The sequence below is a fragment of the Bactrocera dorsalis genome, chromosome 3 (genome assembly GCF_023373825.1).
Source record: "Bactrocera dorsalis isolate Fly_Bdor chromosome 3, ASM2337382v1, whole genome shotgun sequence".
NCBI classification, from domain to species: Eukaryota; Metazoa; Arthropoda; class Insecta; order Diptera; family Tephritidae; genus Bactrocera; species Bactrocera dorsalis.
Genome location: NC_064305.1, coordinates 65,891,238 through 65,911,088, shown reverse-complemented (window position 1 = coordinate 65,911,088; position 19,851 = coordinate 65,891,238). Strand labels below are relative to the sequence as shown.

The window sequence follows — 19,851 nt, the reverse complement described above, 5'->3', positions numbered from 1 at the left end:
GTGAGCTACGAATTACCAACTCGTATATATTTGTATGCATGTAATGCGTGTGTAGCACAATTGAAATATTTTTGCTTGACCTCTCTTTGGACTTTCGTGTCTCATGTTTTTCTTTTGTTTTGCTTCGTCTATTTCATGCAAGTTTTATAACGCAATTCTTCATTAACTACCGTTTTTATTGTTGCTATTACCAGCTATTTCTAAGCACACTATTACTTGCATTGAAAATATAATTCACTGATATTTTCTGTGTAATTCCCTTGAAGTCATCGCCAACTCGTGGGAATGCCTTGGCTCTATTGCATCCAAAAGACACTGCGCGCTGGGCAATCACATTGAAAGTAAAGTAGAAAGCGCGCTGGCGGTTGAACTTTTCGGTCAAGGCGACCATGAGTTCGCCGACATTTAGAGCAACGCATTAAACAACGCCAGCGCCAGTAATTGGTATAAATATTTCATGTAATTAATTACAAAAAGAGTATGGTCATTGTGGAAATTGAAATTGTAATGAGACAACCAAAGTTTAAAGACGGTTGATTAACTGTTGCGTAAGAAAGAAAAATTATTATAAAACTATAAATTGGAGTCAGATGTAGTATTGAATGCCCTGTCTGTGTTGAAAACCCTTATGAATATTTCTATGATTTGGTAATGAGTCTTTCTTCTTCCATCCTAACTGATCGATATATCTGTGGAATATATCCGATTGCATCCGGATGATTGGTAATGCTCCACAGCTTCATTTTTCTCTGTGAATGCTTTTCATTCTGCCGAAACCACTTTTCTTATTTTATTGAAGATGGGCTCTTAAGAATAGATGTTCAGTAATGACGAAGAAGTAGGAGTTTTCTGGTCTCTCAAGAATCCAAAGTAAATATGTAGTATGCTCTGTGTTGCTTGTAGTCTAAGATCTTAGGTGTCTCTCTTAATTTCATTGCTTCAGAAACCCTCTGAAGAAGCTGAACCTTGAGGGAGTTGCTTCTGTGCGACCCAAATCGTCAGCTCATCTTTCCTTTTATTTTTTTATGCCTAGATACCCAGATGATATTAATCGGATTATCTACTGAAAGTTTAGTTATTGCCTGCTTTCATAACCGCGATGCAATACGACTTAGTATTGGCACTACGGGTAAGCCTAATAGCCGCTTGGTTTTCCATTAGAAGGTTAGAAGGTTTATGGACTTGCTCGTTAAAACACAGACACACTGGGCTTCTTCTTTTTATATGCCAACAATTTCGGCCTGCAAGACGGTATTGTAGTCATTAAGTTTGAACTTACGTCCGGTGTATGGAATAATACCGGAGAAACCCGCGCCTGTTCTTATTTCAGCCTTTAACCGGTGGGAGAATGCGTAGATTTCTCCAATGTAGCTGTGGATTACAGAACCATTGGTGCATTCTTCTTTACTGGTGAATGAAAACGTTGTGTTTAATTTCTAGTGGATCTTCTTTTCTCGATAACATTGCCAATTTCGTCCGAGTTCATTAACAAGGGCGAGCATAGTGTTTTCTCCAAGCTAACGCCGATAGATAGATTTGATAGAGATCGAGAGAACAATAGTTCTTCCCTTAAAGATGGTACATAGTATGGCAAAACTTTTGTCCCTCTTGTAAAAAAGCTGTTTTCTGTTAACTCCGTGTTGACATTTAGACCGCGGTGGCCCTCCGCCCAGTTGGCAGTGATATCAAGGGCTCTTTCTATTAGCCGTTGTGGGCGATTAAGGATCATTCCTAAATAAATAACAGCGAGACTTTGCAAGTAGCAGGTGATTAGTGCCTCCTTTTGGGGTACCTCAAGTGATCTGGTGTGATATTTTTATACCTTTCCTATCATAAGTATATGGTCATATAGTGCTTAGATGACTTAACCAAGCAGGGTATGATTACCGACTTCTAAATATATTTCTTACATTAATATAATCTCCTTCCACGTCCGATGCTTTGACAAATTGTTTTATCATTCCTAACTTGGTCATGTATTAAGACCCTGAGTTCATTTTGGAAAATAGGTTTGGTGTAGAAGTTTCACCTTCTTTTCCATTGATAGACTATACCAGTATCTAGGTATTTGGTGACAGCATTGTTTCTCAGTAGTCCATGTCAATTACTATTGAAACGAAAGCGTCTTTTCCATTGAGCAAAAGGGAGTATTCTGTAAACTGTAGTTCGAGTTATTGCCATATTTAATATAACTTTAAACGCCTAATTTTTCACATATTTTCTACAAGGAGTTTGCGGGTAGTGATCACGTAATGCTTATGCACTCGAAAAAGGTGCGCACAACCCTAGTCATGACTGGAAAAATAAATATTTATAACTGAAAAGCCGATATTTATCGAAATATTAGATATCATCACCTAAAATGGAGAAAACCGTTTCATCAAAAAAATCGAAACTGAGTTTTCATTGCCAACGATTCACTAAATCATATTAAAAATATGTAGCCTAAAATTATCAACTTCCGCTGTCAGATATAACCAATACATAACCATTATATAACCAATTTATAAGTTACTTATAACCATTTTATAACCAAAACTCAAATTTTGTTCAAAACGAGTGGTTTCTATTACAATGTTTTTCCTTCGCATGTAAACTTATGAAAAGTGATGTTACGTTATTTTGCATTTTAGCTGATCAATTATAGCAATTATCTTAAAAAGAAGAGCACATACAATAATTCATGAAAAAGTTACTAATCCGAATACTTTCTTCTACTTTGCTGGCGTAGCAGTAAGGGATAACTTTTTACTTTAAGGTATAAAAATTTACTAAGATATCCAAAGCACCAAAAAAAATTTGTAGTCTTGTAGAGCAGTGCATTTATGCCGCTTGTCGCCTTCAATCAAAACAAAAAAAAAATGCCTAAAACAAGAAAATTACATTTTCCAATATTCTAGGTAATTAATGGATGACATATTGCCTGTTGACAGCTTAAATGCATGCGCAGAGCAAGTCTGGCGTACGCCCCTTTCGCCTTCTCCCAAAAACAATACATTTATTTTTCACATTGATTAATCAATGACAAAAATATATTTATGATCATCTATATGCAACAACAAGCATACTAAGATAAAATTATAAATGTAAATAACCAAATGGAGGAGGTTGATTGTGAGGGCTTGTTGACTGGAGCGTGAAAAAGGTTGGGAGTAGATAAATCGATGAAATATTTACCTACATGTATGCACTGCAACATGTATATAGGTTTATTTATATATATAAATTATGCTAAATATATTATTATTTAGCTATTTATGACCTCGTTATGTCTTTCATTTGGAAGTTATAGAATTTAAGTGAAAAAATATCTAGGGACTTTGTCACAATTTTAGAAAGAATTTTCAAACTTTACTTTAATTTTCAAATTTAACAAGAAATTTCTAATGTTTAAGGTACTTCAAAATCCAAAATGAGTGAACTATGTTTAGTTCACACAACAACTTTAATTATATACTTGTAGACCACACTGAGTTAGAAAAGCAACTTTTGAAATTATACTTGCCACAAAGAACGCTCTCACAATTCTATGTTTATACACTCAAATAAGATTATCTGCAAAAACTTAAATGTATCCACACTTCTATAAGTATTTTATTCATTTTATTATTCCCACATTTATATAATTGCAGCCGTTTGACACTTACTGACGTAGACACGTTCAGCAGACATTACGCCTATCCGTCAGCCGTCACACAGTTCTTCTTTTAGTAGGCCAAAATCGACCCAAAAGTTGTTACTAGACGCTGCCAGCTTTATACATACTTATATAACTATTTAATAATTTATTAAAAGTTATAAAGCTCACACATGCGCATGTACATACGAAAGAAGTTGAGTGAGTTTGTATGAAGTTACATGTCTGAGGCTAGACATCTGCTATTTCCATGCTTTCCAAATAAAAGCACACGTCACAGTTGTTATTTTTATGCACGGCTGAAAGTTATTTATAGACTTTTATTAAACAAAATCGATTAACGAGTCCCTGGATAGGCTTTGGAGACTTCTTTAGGGAATTTTCAACTTTCATGGATGAGAAAGTGTGAACATAAAGCCAAGTTGGAATGTGTTTATCAAATTAAGGAAGTCGCTGGTATTAGTAATGTAATGAAAACCATTTATTATAATAAAAACAAGTAAGAAAGAGTGCAACCGAATATTTTATTCACTTGCAACATATAAGGATTAAAGCCAGGGAAATATTTGCAGGTACATAAAACTTGTTACTTAGTTGGGGATGATGAACTTCATCAAGAGCTCAGCTCACTTACCTACATATGTCCAACCCAGGAAGCAGCCCACAGTCTTCTACTATGCCCTGCTCGCTGAAACAATGCTTTGTCTACTCATTCTCATCATCTTCAGAAACAATATTTTCAAAACTTCAACGACTTATTTATTTATTTTATATTTATTTATAACAATAATATTTTCAAATACTTCAAAATAATATTATACTTGTATTTATCAGATACAAGTATAAAATAATCTAAACGCGTATAGTTCTCTCGCTATGCTTGCGTATGCCATTTACAAGTCGTCTTACTTCCATCTTTACTTTTGTAGGCGTCGCCATTGGTAGTTTCTTCTCCTGTTTCCTACGCACCTCTGCTTTCCACATTTGTTCTGTGTAGATTGGAAAACTTAGTAAGTTCCGCGTGGGCTTCTCTCGTGGAGTGCTGGTAGGGATATTAGTTTGTGTCCTCTCTTTTAACATTTTTTATTGATATGCTACCGCAATTTATGGAATTCTTGAAATAATTATCTTGGAACGCTGTTTTAAAACAAAATTTTTCTTTAGCAAGCTAAGTGTTCTAGGTCTAAACTGCAACTGAGTAGCAAGTGAGATATTCACAGATATATATAGTCTAGCAGACGGGCAGGTAGCGAATTAAGGTAGGCTGAGTTTCTAAGACGCAACAAAGGGTGTATAATATTTCAAGGTTAAACATTTTTTGAGCTTTTGTTTTATATTTTATGAGTGTTTTTTTTTTTGGTTTAATAACAAATAGAAATTTTATGGTTTTTTTCAATGAATTATCGACAACCGCTTAATGATATTCGTTAAGCAATTTTCATTAAGTAATAAATATTTCTAATTTTGTAGACACGCCTTTTTCTGAACCTACCTGTATATTGAAACAATTTAAAGCCTTTCGGTTTCGACGAGATTTATTTATAAAGGGTGATGCATTTCGAGGTTCCGTACTTTTTTAAAGAAAGAAACACAGAAACTTCAACGGATACTCTTCCGTTACTATAAATGTTTCGGATTTCGAAAGCTTTTGTTAACATGTGATATATACTTCCTCTACCTTATTACCTTTGTAAGAAAATGGATATAAAATATCTTATTTAAACACAATAAATTACTTGTTATAATATTTAGATCTTTTTTTCCTTAATATGATAAAATTTAAGTTTACAGTACTTTTTTTCTATTTATTTATGACATTTTAAACTTATTTTTATATAATCCATAATCAATTAACATATGATTAAAACCTATAATAATGTATATGTATATACTAAAGCCGAATGATTCTCTGGTTCTCCTTTTGAATGCCTTTCACCAGATTTTTGACATCCCGTCTTACTTTCCTAGGTGTCGCTGTTAGTTTTTTCTTCCCTTCTCTCCTACGATCCTCTTTTTCTCGCAATTGGTCGGTGTATATTGAAAAATTTAAAGTGTTTCGGATTGGTGGCTGACGTGGGGAGTTTGTAGAGATATTACTTTGTATTCTAATTCTCAACATTTTCGATAGTTATATTTTCTATATTTATAGACTTTCTACACGGCTGTTGTCCACCAACTTTTTTGGTAAATACTTGATCGTTGGAGTTCATCAACTGAAACTGAACTTAACTTGTCATATGCGCCGAATTTATACCCTCAAAGTCAAGCAGGTAGAGAATTGAGGATATCATTTTATGTAGACTACCTAGAAGTGTCCGGAAAGCACTTTCAGAAAAATAATATATTGCGATTTAGTGGGTGTGTTTCAAGTATCACAGGTACAGGCTTATTATTTATATTTTTTTAAATGCAGATTTGTTCTCGTATATCAATTTCTAGAATTATTTTAACCTTTCAGTTAAAATGCCCATTTTAAATAAGATCTCCATGTTTACTAAGCAATAAATCGTTACACTTTCATATACTTATGTATATACATTTATTTATATTCGATAGACTGTTTTGCCATTGCCACTACGACTACTTCCCATTTGGCGATATTTCTCATAACTCCTTATGATTAGTTTGAATCGACAGTCAGTAACGTATCTCACATTCAAAACTTATCGAAAGTCTACTACGACTTTTCAGATACTAAATATGTGAAACTCAGTGCCTATGACGGTTATATTGCCAAGAATAGCCGTAAAAACTCAGATATTGAAGTCCACTGAAAATATGTTATTCAAAACAGTGAGCTCTGATGCCAAACTCCTGATTAGATCTTTCCATGTACCCAATATAAATTTTTTCGAACATCTGCTTGACTTTAAACTGTATATATCAATTAATATGTGGGATAACGAAAATAAAGAGAAAAAGGTCTGGCTCTAATAACATTGTGTCATAGGGCCTAAATGGACAAAATTGAGCAATACTGCCCCTAGCACCCATATATCTTACATAAATATTTTCAAACTTTATGTTGAATATACTCGTATGATATACGAGTATCTTATAAATCCGACTATCCGTAAATGCCTTTGAAAACAAACTTAACATATTTTATTAGATATACAATATTTTGACCCCGGAAATATATAAAATAGTCCCACAAGTTAACTAAACTATGTACATATGTATGCTAAACAATTTTCGTTTTTCAACAGACTTTATGCCGAATATGTCAGCCAATATGTGGGGCTTATTATAAAACTACTTAGCTTTTTTTTGTCAAGTGTACTTGAGTAAAGCTAGAATTAATGCAATCAATTAAGGTCTCTACTGATATACACATATGTTGTTTGTGTCAATGTATGAATATACACTTGGCCTGGAAGCCAGGTTAACCGCTTCCTCGCGCTACATTAGCGCTGCTTTGACTTTTAAAGCATATTAAATGCTTTTTAAGTACTCTGCTATCGCCTGAAATTAAGACAATTTTATGGCATCCAATCATCGCGCAGTGATTGACGAACTGGAAAATTCATCCGCATATCGGCACTTTATTGGTACCAGTCGTTAAACCGTACAAGGTTTCCCTGCGGCTGAAGTAAGGGCACTTTAATAGCGCAGTAACGACGGTTTAACGGCACTTTTCCAATGATTGAGCAAAACTGTTTGTATTTAAAGAAATTTTTTCTCCTTCTTCGTCACTGCTGTAGGAGAAAAAGTTCAGCAGGAAAGTGATAAAAATATGTTACACCATAAAAAATAATAATTTTAACACAAGATGTCATTCTATTATAATTGATAATTCTCAGTAAAATAGTTGAAAATTTTGGTTTTTTGCAAAAATTTTCAATAGAAATGAGAACAATAGAAAGTTTTTTTTTTTAATTAATTTTTTTCTTTACAGTTATTTTCATCCCCTTCTCCAGACAGGTCGTTTCCGTGTTTTTTTTTTTTAAATTTCTTTCAATGCGTCTATCAATCTGCGGAGATTTTTCACAAATTGCTTGACTGTATCAATTATGGCTGACCACCTCGATAGTGTATGGAATTGGGTATTTAGACGTCAAATTTTCCCAAGGTTGTGTGCCGCTTTTTTCTCGAGGACAGCTTTCAACAGAGTCGAATCCAGGCAAGCTCAGCTTGTGGGCAAAAAAAAGTGCTTAAGAACTGCATACTTATTCTTATGTTGGACGGAATTTTACACTCCTCATATTTACCCTTCATGTCATACTAACCATTTTGCAGTCCTGTCTAAGGCAATCTTTCAAAGGAATATTGTTATGAGGTGCAATCTCGCAGTAAAGTATAAACCTATGAAAATACCGAAGAGGTTATATCGAAGCGATAATACCCTTCACAAATTCAAAAAATTTCTTACAAGAACTTGATTCCGATCGATCAGTTTGTATGACAGCTAAAAGTTCTAGTGATCGATATATACGGTTTCGAAAAATAAGCAGATTCTTCAGAACGTGTGGAATATTCCATAACGATATCTCAACAAGTAAGGAAGAGCTAATTTCGAGTATAACCGAACATTTCTTACCCTTGCAACTTCCACGTATTAAAGCCAGGAAAGTAGCTTGAGGGTTGTTAGTTATATGGGGTCGATAGCGAGTTTTCACCCGATTTTATTCCTTCAAAGCACAAAAATGCACCGTTATAAGAAAAACACGTTCTCAATTGTATTAAGATAACTCTTATATTGGCTGATATATGCCGTATGACGACATCAGGAAGTTCGAAAATCTTCATATTAGGTGTATGGCGGCTAAGGAAAATATTGGTCCGATTAAACTCATTTTTGACACACAGAAATACTGCTATCAGTATATATAGATATATTATCATAAGAGTAAGTATAGATATATTAAAAAATAAACACACACAAATGACTTGTAAATAGCCTCATTATACATATTTACATTGGCTTATCGGTTTGGTAATTCAACTTGTCTGCAATATGTACACAAATTGTCCATCAAAGTCTGGAAAATACACAAACTAATATGCTTATGCAGATGTATGTATATAAATATATAAATAACACACAAGTATACACATATATATACGCATATATATACATAAGTGTGTCAACAGTCGCCAAATAAACACCGAAGCAACCGCGCCAGTAAGCCAAAGTCACAGCAATTTGCTTGGCGTTCCAATAATTCAACACAAATTACTGTGGCGGCTTTGGCTGTTCAAGTAGAAAATCGTTGTTTTTGTTGTTTGCGCTCATTTTCGGCTTTTTGATGTTATAAATGATTATGAGTTGAGCTGCTAGCAAGTTTGTGGCAGGCGCGAAAATTACTTTGGAAAATCTTTACTCGCGCTGGCAAAGTGACATGTGTAGAAATGTGTGCGTGTGAAGACTATATGTATGTGTAAGTATATGTGCATATACATATATGCATACTGGCAATTACGCTTTGGCTACCAATACATGTATGTATGTAAGTGTCATAATAGCGGTAAAGTAAAAGTTATAAGCTGCTAACTAGGCCACAAGTCTGTCGCCCGCCTGCTCCTTCCTCTCCCCGCCACAATCGAATGCCACGGCACGTGTGTGCGTTGGGAAATCGTGAATATATTACTTGCACGCCAGACAACTCAACTTAATAAATACGTACCGTTAGTGTAAAGCGCGCCAAAGTTGCTGTGAACTTTAATGTAGCCGCAAAAGTGCCGACTTTAATGCACGAAATTAATTGGCGTTGATGTAAAGTGGCCGCGTAGACTAGAAAGGATAGAAAGGAATGACGCGGCGTGTTTGAAATCAATACAAGAAAATATGTATGTAACGCTGGGTAACCGGTTATGTGTCATTTCACTCTATAGGTACCTTACCGAAAATTTGAAATCCATTTATTGGGTATATGTTGCTTAGAAAATTTTTGACGCGGCTCAATTGATTTTTTGTTTTCACGACTTGTTATTATCAGAAAAAGATGTTCGAAGAGTTTCATTAAGAAACCTAACAGATCGGAGGCTATATACGGCATAAAGTCAACCGGCAGCTAGAAATCTTTATACCGGGTATATAGAGTATAGTATTACGATAAAAATATTCACTCCTAATTTCAATAATAGACCTCACAGGTAAACCGATATTTTGGGGAAAAATATCAGCCTTAGGCACTGCGGTTTTTGAAAAGTTATAGTACTCTGGAGCAATATCTTTCTTCAAGCATCAAAAATTATTATAATCTTGACAATATCTTGCCCGAGTGTAAAAAATGGTATTCAAATGACGAGGCTTACCAATATGTCATAAACCATTAAGCTCGAAAAAATATGCCAAAAAATCTTAAAACAATATTTTCAACGCATCTCAACTAATTTGACGAATTCCATTATTCTTCTGTGAAGAAAACTGAAAGATTTTAAAACCACATGCAATGTCTACACCACGGATATTCTAATAATACAAAATTATTTCTTACATTTTGTAAATAATTTTTAAAATATTTTTAGCACATTTATTAAACATATTCAATTCTGGTACATTTTCCACTTCAAAACTCTTTACCAAAGGACCCCAAATCATTGCATTTGGATTCTACTCATAATACTATGACAGTTATGTCCATTAATATTGCGAATGTGTCTCTCACCGGCGTTTGGTATACTAATCAATTAAATAAATATAATAGTAATAATTTCAAAGATTTAAATACATTTTGATAGGCAGGTAAGCTATGTTGAAGATAACTACTATAAATATAGGGGCGGCATCAGAGATATAAAATTTGGATATAGAAGCGCTATTTTTAATCTAAATAGTCTATTCTACTGAGCTGTCAATTATTTATTTAGAATAGTAGAATATTATTTTATATATTATTAATTAATTATTTAAAATTAAAAAAATTATCGCCGAGTTCAACTTCCTACAAACATAAATAGTCTTTTGTTTCAAATTCTTTAGAAAGTAATTATACCCGCTTTTGTACCTGAATTTTCAGAATCATCCCTTTAAATCCACCTTTATTCCACTGCATCTATTGTTAACCCGCCTACCTACATGCTAAATGTTCTCTTTGGTATTCTATGGAAATTAGTCGCACCTAAATTCTCTACCTGCTCGATTTCGAAAGATATAAATTCGCCGCACATGGCAACTTAAGCTCAGTTACAGTTTAGAACTTGAACGCTTAAGTAGCTACCGGAAAACTTGGTGCGAAACAGCAGCGAAGTAATTATTTCAAGAAGTATATTAATATAGAAAATATAACTGTCGAAAATGTTGAGAATGAGGATACAAAGTAATATCTCTACGAACTCCCCACGTCAGCCACCAATCAGAAACTCCTTAAATTTTTCGATATACACCGACCAAATGCGTGAAAAAGAGGATCGCAGGAAAGAAGAGAAGAAAGCATTCGAAGCGACACCTAGAAAATTACGACGGGACGTCAAAAACCTGGTGAATGGTATTCAAAAGGAAAACGAGAGAACTCTTCGAATTTAGTATAGACATTATATAGTATAGACGTTATAAGTTTTGTTTTTAGTTATTTTTAATGTCAGCTATCAAAATAAATATATCTTGTAAATTAAACTTATTATTATTTTTTAACAAACGAAATATATTACACACAATGCAATAAGTATAACATATTATTAATCAAAATGAAGAAGAGATTATTTGGTATACTTGGAAAATATTTATTTATTGCTTGCTTTCTGAGTTCATAAAGATATGTTACACGTTGAAAAAAAGTTTGCGGTTCCTCTTTGCTATGCCATATGATTGGCGTATAAAGTGCCATAACTAAGCCGTAAATAAAAATGCCGAACTATAATTTGCACAGTAACATTAAAGAGGCGTGGCCCCACTCTTATAAGTTTAATGATAATAATTCCAAATCAATGAAAGAGGTCAAATTTTAAAAATACTTCTTACGATTAGGCAAAAATTGGTAAAACCAGAGGCTAATCTCACCCAATACCTCACTATTGTAAAAAGCTACTGAGAGTGCTATAAATCAAAACCTTAATGCGTCAGATAAGTACTTTGAATTTTACATTACATACAATTTTACAGAATGGCATACGAAGTCTTTATAAGTAATCATATACTCTGTGCCTAAAAAATAAGGTGACATTGTATTTATTTTGAAAATTCTTTATTTATTCTTCCAAATCAATTTCATCCCCTCCCGATGCAATGCACTTATGCCAACGCATTTTCCAATCTTCGAAACACTGGTTGTAGTCACTTTCCGGGATGGCCTTCAGTTCCGTCTTCGCTGCGGCTTGAATCTCCTCTATCGTATAAAAACGGTGACTCCGGAGCGGTCTTTTGAGCTTGGTGAACAGCCAGAAGTCGCACGGCGCAGATCAGGTGAATACGGTGGTTGCGGAACGATATGGGTTGAGTTTTTGGCGAAATGATCACGAATTACGAGGGCAGTATGGGATGGTGCATTATCGTGGTGTAAAAACCAAGAATTGTCTTTCCACAATTCCGGCCTTTTTAGGCGGATAGCGTTACGCAAACGACGCATAACGTTCAAATAATATTCCTTGTTGACTGTTTGACCGGTTGGAAGGAATTCATAATGCACAACACCACGATAATCGAAGAAAACAGTCAACATGACCTTGATTTTGAGCGACTTTGGCGCGATTTTTTTGGTCTCGCTCTTGTTTGACACGATATTCGCTCGATTGATCGGTTGTTTCGTGGTCGTAAGCATAGATCCAAGTCTCATCGCCAGTTATAATGCATTTCATGACACCCTGGTAGTCGGAAAGCATCGTTTCACACACTTCAACGCGACGCCTTTTTTTCCAAAAAATTCAATGGTTTCGGTACCAGTCGAGATTTGACATGCTTGAGGCCCAAAACATTCTTCAAAATGGTATTGGCTAAGCCTTTCGATATGCCAACTTCATCAGCAAGGTCTCTAATTGTTAATCGACGATTTTCCAACACCAAATCTTTGAATTGTTGAATGTGAGCTCCGTCGGTTGAGGTTGTTGGTCGCCCTGGCCGCTCTTCGTCTTCGACACGTTCACGGCCGGCTTGGAACTCACTATACCACTTGTAAACATTTTTTTAGACATAGCCTCATCACCAAACGCTTTCTGCACCATCCTCAACGTATCCGCAGCAGAAAATTGATTCCGTAAACAAAATTTAATGCAAATTATTTGCTCAACAAACTTCGGCATCGCAAAAAACGAAAAACTCACTTTTAGCAACTCACAAAACGACACGCATCTCAAACACTAATGAATATTTTGGCATGAAATTTGACATAAATGTGACCGACTGTACTACCAACCCCTAAAAAGAAAAAATAATTCTCCAAATCCTTCAACGCGCGGTGTTTAAATTCAAATGTCACCTTATTTTTTGGGCACAGTATGAAGCTTTCAGTAAATCCTTTCCCAATAATGGTATGTTTGGGTTTAAAAAATAGTTTAGGCCCTATACACCTATTAAAAAATTTTATAGCTCCCGATTGACTTTGGACTAGCCAATATATGCGGTACTAAGTGAGTTATCTCAATGGAAATGAGAGATCTGTTTTATTAAGTGTTTCTCTGTGTGTCCCTATATAACTAATAACCGGTTGACTATACTCCATATGATTGGTGATTGGATGTGAAGTGCTTCATGAAACCCAGGCAACATATTTTTACTTACCTTCGTTTTTCTAATTTTTTTGCCGAATATGCCGTTCATTATGTGAGTAATATATTGGAAATTTATTGCAAATACGTTTACAAGTATAACACTGATTTCGACATTATTAAAGCCAGCCTGTTTTCCTGCCCCTAGTATTTTCCTTACAATGATTACCGTCTTTCCACCCTACTTTCAACCGTTCACTTTCGTTAAAATGTATTATATTATATTTTAATGAAATTAAATGGACATGTTTTCTAGATGTTTTCTTAAGTCCGTAAGAGTTATAGTAAGCTCCAACCTTAAAAGTCACCTGCATTTGACAGCTGTTTGTGAATTATGTATATCATTTTGAGTAAAGCAACTAATGTTAAGCACTACACCCACAAAGCAATTCTTTATACTAAATACTCCTTCTTCATTTTTGTTTATTTTATTTATTTCAAATAAATAAAAAAAATAAAATTACTTTACAAGATATGTTTATTTTGATAGCTGACATTACAAATGACTTAAAACAACTTATAACTTATGTCTATACTAAATTCGAAGAGTTCTCTCGTTTTCCTTTCGAATACCATTCACCAAATTTTTGACGTCACGTCTTACTTTCCTAGGTGTCGCTGCTAATTTTTTCTTCTCTTCTTTCCTACGATCCTCTTTTTCACGCATTTGGTCGGTGTATATTGAAAAATTTAAGGAGTTTCTGATTGGTGGCTGACGTGGGGAGTTCGTAGAGATATTACTTTGTATCCTCATTCTCAACATTTTCGTTAAATATATTTTCTATATTAATATATGTACTTCTTGAAATAATTACTTCGCTGCTGTTTTGCACCAACTTTTCCGGTAGCTTCTTAGGCGTTGAAGTTCTAAACTGTAACTGAGCTTAAGTTGCCATGTGCGGCGAATTTATACCTTTCGAAACCAAGCAGGTAGAGAATTTAGCTGCGGCTAATTTCTAAAGAATACCAAAGAGGTCATTTAGCAGGTAGATAAGCCTGTTAACAATACCTGCGGTTAAGTATAAATGGATTTAAAGGGAGTGCTTTTGAAAATACAGGTATAATTACTTTCTTAAGAATTTGAAACAAAAGCCTATTTAAGTTCATCTTGTCCATTAATGAGAAACCCAAATTGCAATACAGCGGAAAGGCGCCAAATTCAAAGAATTTACAGAATATAGGTGCGTGTAACACTCTATTGTTATCTTCAATTCTTAAAAATATTTTTCAGCTTAGTATTATAGATCATTTAGTCTATAAAAAGCTTTTCTGTTATCTATCTGCATTTTACAATATCTCTGGTACCGCCCCTATATTTATAGTACTTCTCTTCAAGTGATCTTTTTAAATTAGATTTACGCTATTCACATAATTAATTACCCATTAAAATGTGTTTTAAAACAATGAAATTATTATTCTTATATTTATTTACTACACGTAGGTTAAGGACTCATTACTTAGTATTTTTAGAGACGACCAGGTCTTCCAAACAGCTTTTGACAGTAAGGTGTACTTTTATCGTACTGCCACTTACTTTCCAATGGATTTCAAGGTACTTTGGTTTCCCCTTCACTATTACCATCTTCAAAGGCTTCTGTAGTGCTTCTTCATTTATATGGTTTACTCGGTAGAGAAGTCAGTCTGTCTCGTTGAAATATTTTTATCTACAAAAAGATGAATTTCTTTATATTCCATATAATGTTTATGATTTTTATATACATTTATGCGTGGTAATCAGCTCAGTGCAGCAACAACTCACTGACAAACGAGTGCAATAATAAAATGAATGCCAAGAAAAATTATGATCTCATAAACCAATTTATAGTGAAATACAACCATGTTGTGCGTAGCTGTGCTGCGGAGACAAGGATAAGCAATAAATATAGTTGTGCGAACATAAAAATAGCAATAAATAAGAAATAATTATCAAAGCGAAAATAAAATTAATAAAAAGGCGAGCAAAATTTCAAAAGAATAATGTGACGTCACTGTTTTGTTAGCTTGTAAGTAATAAAAATAGCATGCAATGAACTTAAGAATCGAGCAAATTGAATCTCCTTAGCGGCAATACCCTCTATACAAAAAAAAAAATATCAAAGGAGTCTGCAGTGAAAAGCAACAGCAAGCAAATCGGCGTAAAAATAAAGCAAAACCCACTTACAGCAATTCAACTGTGATTTCTATACCTAAACGAGGATTACCTAGAAAAACGTGCGCAACTCCACTCACACTCCCCTCCCCCAACCGTCATGTGCTTCCACCACCTGATCAACTACCCCACAATGCTAATGGAGCCAAGACGGGCAGACAGATTTCGCTCGAGATTTGTTAGAAACTGACATAACGTGTCACACCATTACTCATGCTACTCAAACACACACAACCACATGCAACGAAATAATATAATAAAACAAATGAAAAATGTGCGCGCATCCATAGATACATAGTACCATATATCCAACAAGCCATACATAATATATTACTCATACGCCCCGGCGCCCCAATTAGATTGTCAATTTCCTACACACACTACACACCTTTTGACTACACTAACAACCATCGCCGTGACGCAATCAATCTGTGTTACTACACCTCTTCCAGTACCTAACTTCTATCCCGCTTCCCACCCATTTCTCCCTTACTACCACTTTCCCACCATCCTTGTACTCACACACAGACTGCTGCGCAAATTAAACTCCGATGGAAAATTTATTGTGTAACATGGCGAGTAACAGTCGATACTCGTCTTATAATTGCTTAACTTCGTGGGACTCGTATGACAAGATACCAAGGTGAGTAATGACAAAGGCAAATTATACTATATATAGATATATTGCATACTGCTATCGCCATTGTGCCAGCACCATGTCAAATATGTGTGTGTGTGTGCATGTATGCTTATTTTGAGCGCTTAGCTTGAATTATTCGGTTGCCATTGATTGGGAATAAATTGCTAGTACAGGCAATAAATCGTATTATTGCTTAAGCTGGCGAGCGATTGGAATAGTTAATGTTATGAAGTCAAGATAAAAATGAATGAATTAGTATTTTTTTAAATAAAGCGATTCTAATTCATCATGTTTTATGTTTGTGTCGCTTTAAGAGGGGAGCACAGAGAGAAATGATAGAACAAGTTGTTTTGAAAAATTAAATCATAAGCTGAAAATGAAGCAGCGTTCTTGACAGATGCATTTTTGTAAGGTTAAATATAGATAGATATGTATTTATGTTGATATAACCGATCGGTTTGCATGACAAATTTATGCTATAGTAGTCCGATCTGAAGAATATTATCGAAGATTGTATTGCGCATTATTTTTTATCAAATTTCGAAAAGATAATTTATCAAATAAAAAAGTTCTCTATACCAGGATATGATTTTGATGGTTCAGTTTGTGTGGCAGCTACATGACACAGTTGTCCGATCTACACAATTTCTTCGAATATTGTGCTGTTGCTGTCACCAATAATTCATGCACAATTTTATGAAGATATCTCGTCAAATAAAAAGTTTTCTAAATAAGGTCTCAAATTTTATCGGTCAGTTTATACGGCGGCTATACATTACGGTTGTCAGATCTGCATAATTTCTTCGGAGATTGTGGCAATGCCTTCAATTATAATCTATGTCAAATTTCATGAAGATAATTTGACAAATAAAAAAGTTTTCCTTACAAAGAATTGATTTTGAACGTTCAGTTTGTATTTGTTATAGTGATTCGATATCGACGGTTTTGACAAAAAACAGCTTCTTGGTAAGAAAAGAAGGTATGTAAAATTTTAGTTCAATATATCAAAAACTACGTGACTAGTTCGCGTATATACAGACGGCCATGGCTAAATCAACTAAAGCTCGCCATGCTGATTATTTATATATATAATATTATGTACTATATTTACTTTATAGGGTCGACGCCGTTTTCCTTTGGGTTTTAAAAACATCGTAGCAAACTTTATATGTATAATTTCCACACAGGAATCGCTGCTGAATCGCCAGAAAATCTATCCATTTTCAAAGTGTTGATGAAAAATTACTTGAAACAACGTCAAGCGAAAACGTTCGTGGTTGAACGACGATTACCTTGCGCAAACGACAACCAAGTCAAGATTAACGGTCAGTAAAGTTTTACTTTGTGTTTGGAGAAGCAAAAGTCTACTGTGTCCTGCTCTCTTAAGGCAAACTTAGTATTCTTGCCTGCACAGTCAATAACTGGACCATCTGGAAGCAATTGTCAGAAGCGACCAGCTTTGACCAATAGTAAAGCGATTGTGTTTCATGAGCACAAAGACAGACCAGACACTTCAAAACTGACTTGTCAGAAGTAGCGAGAGCTTGGTTGGGAGATTCTTATACATCACCTTGTTGTACAAATCTGATGATTTCGCCGAATGTTTTAGTTTTTTTTTGCCAACAGGGAGTACTCTAGTGTACATTATGAGAGTGCCATTATGAAATTACCCTCAAAGTGACAAGAAGCTATGGAAGAACACAGTGCATATTTGACTTACATCGGGTCATTTCCCTAATAGTTGACTTTTGTTCGAAAATATCGGACTGACGGCCAAACATAAATCGAAGTAATTTCGAATACCCTGTTCTGATGTGAACCGTATTCCAGTTAGGACGTTCTGTATCAACCGGTACAAATGTTAATCAGAAGGTGTAAGGTTTGGGCTATGGGGTCGGTGTGGTAAAACTTCTCAGCTGCTGTTGTGTAAATAGTTTCAAATCGGTCTTGCAACATCAAATCGAGCAATGTCATGATAGAAAAGTATTGCCTCGTCGTGAATTCCATGCACTCGGTAATCGCTCGCTTCAATCTATAGTGTGGTACAGTATATTGCAGTAGTACGCTAAATATCTTGCCAAATTTGGAGTGGCTCTGCTTTTTAATAGGTTTACTATACAAATATTCGATTTTTAAAGGCTCCAGCACTGACCAATAAAGCTTTCGGGTATAATATAGAGTAACCTTCGGGTAGCTAGAACTGTCAACAACATTTTATTAGGCTTTTTCCATCCAAATATTTTTATATATTTTTAATACGAAATAATTTCAAATGTTTTCAGGACTCACCAGAGAAGATTATCGATATCTGAAAAATATTTATCTCTAATTCATATAATATTACCAGTGGATCCGGCCACGCGTTGCTGTGGTATACATTTTATACAATTCTTCATATAATAAATTATTCAATACAGTGAAAATTTCATTTACGAATAAAGACGAAAACGTTTTTCTAGTTAAAAAAAAAGGTTCTTTACCGAAAGAAGGAGTTTTGGTTACTGACAAATGGCTGCTAACCAGACATTGAGAAAATGGCCCTTAAGATTTGGCATTTTACTGAAAATTATAATTACAGTTGAACTATCCTAACTCGAATCTCCATAATCCACAGAAAAACTTCGAATTTCAGCAGGAAATTTGGATGCAATTTGACATTTATTGCTTCAAGAGCTCAAGATATGGGTTATAGTAGATTCAGCTACGATAGTTCAACTGTATTATATAACATTTAATAGTGCGTTCATTTAATACACCTTTCCGTGTATTGCTTATATATGAATTGCTTTGACTATCCTATCTTCTAAGTTACTTCAAACTGTACACATTGTGCTTTATTTTGTAAAAATCGGTTCAGTAGCTTAGGAGTCCGTCGCGGACAAACAACGTGACACGTAGTTTTTATATATAAAGATATATCGTACAATTCCCTTAACTAATCACATCAAATTCGGGGTTGTTCCATATAGCTATTGCTCTACTTAACCCTTGATTCGATGAGGTTTTTATTTATAAAGTCGTCTCTTACGAAAAACATAGGTGAGAATTTCAGCCGTCAGGTGTCTCTTCTTAGAAGTTGTAACGACTTGCATTATTTAAATAAATTTTTTCTATTAAAGTGATGTAAGCCTGAAAGTAAGAAAATCTTATTCCGAAAGAAAAAATATATTTCTCATAGCCATTATTTCGCGCTCGGCAAGCTCTTCGGAAGAAATGTCTTTCAGAAAATCTCTCTTAGTCGTTCACAGCTGAGAAATTTTCAAACATAAGGAACCTTAACTGAGCCACCAATAATCATAAGGACCTCTTTGTAACAAATTCTTACATCCACATTGTATTACATACAAGTATATGTACATATGTATACAATGCCAATAATAACTTACGCTTCAACCAAATTTAAAAATATTGATTAACAGTAATGCAAGACGAGTTGCCTGAACTTTGCCTAAGTGGTATGTTGCTACGGTCGCTGATCCATAAACTGTTTTTGTAGCATAAATACTCATAGTGAAATCACTCAAGTTTTGTGTTTCATTATAGTACTTTTGTCCGTTTTTTTTTTTTTATTGAAAGCATTAAAGCGGCAATGAGAAGCAGAGCTCACAATAAAAAGCGAGAGCAAGCAACTCAGCTACAGGCGTTTGAACTTAACAAACTTAGCTTTGTGGATGCGATGACGCCGCTTCCTTTTTACGCGCCGTAACACAACAATAAAGTCAGCCACCTCAGCTGGGTCTCAGCTTGTCGTCGCTGGTAAGTGCAGCTTTAACGGCATTGTCA

General features: G+C 34.7%; 1 protein-coding gene across 16 annotated transcripts in view; it reads left to right on the top strand.

The window, feature by feature from the left end:
* LOC105233852 (potassium channel subfamily T member 2) overlaps positions 1-19,851 on the top strand; it is a 263,246-nt gene that overhangs the window by 123,651 nt on the left and 119,744 nt on the right. Inside the window, exon 1 of one of the 16 annotated variants that reach the window (XM_049451976.1) lies at positions 15,873-16,071. The exons of the other annotated variants lie outside the window; for them this stretch is intronic. Coding sequence (XP_049307933.1) covers positions 15,980-16,071 — 92 coding nt within the window. The 5' untranslated portion in view covers positions 15,873-15,979. Of the gene's footprint in view, positions 1-15,872; positions 16,072-19,851 lie in introns of those variants that run through there. 16 annotated transcript variants of the gene reach the window in all.